This window comes from Chiloscyllium plagiosum, chromosome 1, assembly GCF_004010195.1.
Source record: "Chiloscyllium plagiosum isolate BGI_BamShark_2017 chromosome 1, ASM401019v2, whole genome shotgun sequence".
Classification (NCBI taxonomy): Eukaryota; Metazoa; Chordata; class Chondrichthyes; order Orectolobiformes; family Hemiscylliidae; genus Chiloscyllium; species Chiloscyllium plagiosum.
In genome coordinates, this window is record NC_057710.1 from 56,604,568 (window position 1) to 56,608,977 (window position 4,410).

At 42.1% G+C, this 4,410-nt stretch overlaps 1 protein-coding gene across 3 annotated transcripts in view; it reads left to right on the top strand.

Annotated features, from left to right (window-relative positions):
* Window positions 1–4,410, top strand: part of LOC122548398 (probable E3 ubiquitin-protein ligase HERC1) — a 349,687-nt gene that overhangs the window by 116,791 nt on the left and 228,486 nt on the right. For all 3 annotated transcript variants that reach the window (XM_043687001.1, XM_043686981.1, XM_043686991.1), the window contains exon 21: window positions 3,235–3,361. In XM_043687001.1, coding sequence (XP_043542936.1) covers window positions 3,235–3,361 — 127 coding nt within the window. The remainder of the gene's footprint in view (window positions 1–3,234; window positions 3,362–4,410) is intronic.

Sequence of the window (4,410 nt, forward strand, 5' to 3'; positions counted from 1 at the left end):
AGGGACAGGCCACTATAAATGCCGGAGGAAACACCACAGAAGCGCTTCACAGGAGGCTCCCAAGCACTGAGGATGTCACCTAGACAGGGGACGAAACGTTTGCAACAAAAACGTCCAGCTCGGCGAACAGAACCACAGCAACGAGCACCCGAGCTACAAATCTTCGCACAAACTTTGAGTATCAGTATAAACGTCTCTGCCATTTCTATTTTCTTCATTATAAATTCTCCTGACTGTGCTTGTAATGGAGCCATGAGACCATAAAATATAGGCGCAGAAGTGGACCATTCAACCCATCAAGTCTGTTCCACCATTTGATCATGGTTGATATGTTTCTCAACACCATTCTCCTCCATTCTCCCCATTCCTTTTGATCCTCTCACTAATCAAGAATCTATCTATTTTGTCTTAAATACACTCACTGCGTCAATGGGTTCCTCAGATTCACCACCCTCTAGCTGAAAAAATTCCTCTGCATCTCAGTTCTGAAGGCTCATGCCTTCACTTTGAGGCTGTACCTTGGGTCCTTGTCTGTCTTACTAGTGGAAACATCTTCTCCACCTCCACTCTGTTGAGGCTTCTCAGTGTTCTATAAATTTCAGTGAGATTCCCCCTCATCCTTCTAGACTCCATTGAGTACAGACTCAGAGTCTTCAACTCCTCCTCATACACAGGCCCTTCATTCCTGGGATCATTGTTGTGAACTTCCTCTGGAGCCTGTCCAAGGGCAGCATGTCCTTTCTTAGATATGGAGTCCAAAACAATGTACAACATTCCAAATGTGGTCTGATCAGACTCTTGTACATCCCCACTCTTGCCCCCTCAATTAATGCCAACATTGCACTTGCCTTCAAAATTGCCACCCTCTGCCCTTGATTCTGACCCTCCTACCCTATGCCATCTCAAACCTGATAAACAGCACCTCCCACCTTATCTTTAGCTTAGAATAAGTCTGGCATGTAAGTAGAAAGAATGCAACTTCAGCAATATATGAGCTGACATCCAACCATATAGAACCAAATGGTTGGGAAATGGGGAAAAAATGTCAGGACAGGGAAATAAAACCATTTGTCTTTTTTTTCAAAAAGTGATTTGTTTATTAGTGATTTGTCTTTACGTCAGAAGCATGGTGCAGGCATATTTCCATATGTCACATTTTTGGCATGATTCTTGGTAATGGCCACATCTTTTTATTTTTGGACCATAATAAGAAAAGAATTCTGACTTGAACCAAGGAAACTGTCAAATGAGATGTTATAGTTTTCAATGATTTCTAGCACCTTTTTGTGCATTGTATTTGCACTGTTATTTTGTTCAGCAGTGGAGGGAGGATTGCTGGATTCATCAGCATGATGGGTTTGTGTTCAGGACAGCTTTGCTCTGAGTGTGTTGATATTTTGTTACAATCGGGGTCAGTTGAGGGAGTCAGGAGTATTCAGCATGATAGCAACTCTCTGGCTTCTGGGCAGTTGGACAGTCTGCATGTGGATGATAGAGCCTCCACACCTTTAAATAGGCAGCAGTATCTTTCTGCTTGAAGAGAAGTTACAAAGAATTGGAGATAACCAGTATATCTCTCACCAGTTCCTTATAAGCTGCTGCCTCTGACAGTGACTTGAAATTTAAAGGGTTTAGAAAGGATTTACAAAGATGTTACCAGGGCTGGAGGGTTTGAGCAATGGGGAGAGGCCAGGGCTACTTTCCGTGGAGATTGGAGGCTGAGGGGTGACCTTATAGAGGTTTATAAAATCATGAGGGGCATCAAATAGGATAAATGGACTAGGTCTTTTCCCTGGGGTGGGGGAGTCCAAAACTAGAGGGCATAAGTTTAAGATGAGAGGGGCAAGATATAAAAGGGACCTAAGGGGTAACTTTTTCACGCAGAGGGTGATGCGTGTGTGGAATGAGCTGGCAGAGGAAGTGGAGGAGGCTAGTTCAATTACAACATTTAAAAGGCATCTGGATTGGTATATGAATAGGAAGGGATTAGAGGGATATGGGACAAATGGGACTAGATTAATTTAGGATATCTGGTCGGCATGGACAAGTTGGACCAAAGGGTCTATTTCCATGCTGTTCATCTCTATGACTGAAAGATTGAGTAATTAATGTGCGAACTGCTCTTTGTTTACAGTAAAGAACTGAAAGGACTTGGAAAGAAAGATCAGAATGAGTGAGAGTAGACCTCGTTGAATCCTATGGACTGGTGCTGTTGGACTATTTTTCCTTTTTGATTTTCTTTTGTCCATAGCATCTTTTTTTTGTTTGTCTGTCTGCATAGGGGTTTTAAAAATGGGTAGGTTTTGAATTGAGGAGTTATAAGTTGCTAACTTTTCTTTGTTTGTATGTGATTAAAACTGATTTATTTGCAATACATTTGTTTCTTGTTTAGTGTTGAAACATGGTTAGTTTATTTTATGTTTTTCGATTAGATTAGATTACTTACAGTGTGGAAACAGGCCCTTCAGCCCAACAAGTCCACACCGACCCGCCGAAGCGCAACCCACCCATACCCCTAATTACCTAACACTAAGGGCAATTTAGCATGGCCAATTCACCTAACCTGCACATCTTTGGACTGTGGGAGGAAACCGGAGCACCCGGAGGAAACCCACGCAGACACGGGGAGAACGTGCAAACTCCACACAGTCAGTCACCTGAGTCGGGAATTGAACCCGGGTCACTGGCACTGTGAGGCAGCAGTGCTAACCACTGTGCCACCGTGCCGCCCATATGTTGATATGTTTATTAGACAGGAAAGTAGGTGACAGTCCTGAGAGTACTTTTAACTCAAATGGCAGTGCAGTTTCTCAAGACACATTCTTTCATAGCAACTATTCGCTCTTGAAATAAATAATTTCTTGGAGGACAGGTAAAAGCACAGCACATTATTGTGAACCTGGAATTACATGTGGGCCAAGCCAGGTGAAGATGGTAGATTTCTTCCCTTTAAAGGACATTAGTAAACGAGAGTTGTTTTTCACAAGAATTAATGATGACTTAGATGTCACCATGACTGAGAATAACTTTTAGTACCAGATATTATTAATCTCATTTAAATTCAACCTGCTGAGATTTGAACCCATGACCCCGTACCCTTAGCCTGAGCATCTGGATTACTAGTCCAGTGGCACTGACTACTCTCTGGTATTTCTCCATCTTTTGGCACATACAAGACTTACAGTTTCACTCAAAAACAAATAATTTGCTCGATGCTTCTTATTGTATTTGCAGGTGCCAACCCAGTGAGAGACTTGTGGAAATATATCAATGTGTCTACAAGGTTAGAAGTACACTTCTGGCTCAAACGAATGCTGCCTATAATACTGCAAATGTGCAGCTGCCCACTTGGCCCAGACAGGTAAAAGATTGAACTAATGTTGATGTATACACATATTTGAACATAAAAAGAAGGAGCAAGAGAAGGACATTTGGCCCCTCGAACCTGCTCCACCATTTAATAAGGTCATGGCTAGTCTGTTTGTAATCTCAAATCTGTATTCCTATCTACCCCTGACAACTGTTTACTCCACTGCTTATAAAGAATTTATCCACCTATGCCTTAAAAAAATGGAAATACTCTACTTTCACTGCATTTTGAGGAAGAGAGTTCCAAAGACCTGTTACCTTCTGAGAGTAAAACCTTTGCCTCATTTTGTCCCTTCACATCAATCCTCTCAAGACCCCATATGTATGTTTCATTCAAGTCCTCTTTGCACTTTCAAACCCTAGCATACATAAGCCTAGCCTGTTCAACCTTTCAACGTAAGATAACCTGCAAATTCCAGGTTTAGTTTAGTAAACGTGTGAATTGTTTCCAATGTATTGACGTCCTCTTTTAAATAAATCATTGTGCTCCAAGTGCAGTCTCACCTGTGCTCTGTACAACTGAAGTATAATCTATTTACTTTTGTATTCCGTTCCCCTCATAGAACATAGAAAAGTACAGCACAGAAAGGACCCTAAGGCCCACGATGTTGTGCCGAGACTTAATCCTAATGTAAAATATACGTACCCCTCAACTCACTGCTATCCATGTGCATGTCCAGCAGTCGCTTAAATGTCCCCAATGACTTCACTTTACCACCTCAACTGGCAATACATTCCATGCATTCACAACTCTCTGTGTAAAGAACCTACCTCCTTTATACCTTCCTCCGAATATCTTCAAACTATGACTTCTCGTACAAGTCAATCCTGCCCTGGGGAAAAGTCTCTGGCTATTGACTCTATCTATCCCTCATTATTTTGTATACCTCGATCAGGTCTCCTCTCGTCCTCCTTCTCTCCAGAGAGAAAAGTCCAAGCTTATTCAATCTTTCTTCATAAGGCAAGCCCTCCAGTCCAGGCAGCATCCTGGTAAACCTTCTTTGCACCCTCTCCAAAGCCTCTATCTTTCCTATAGTAGGG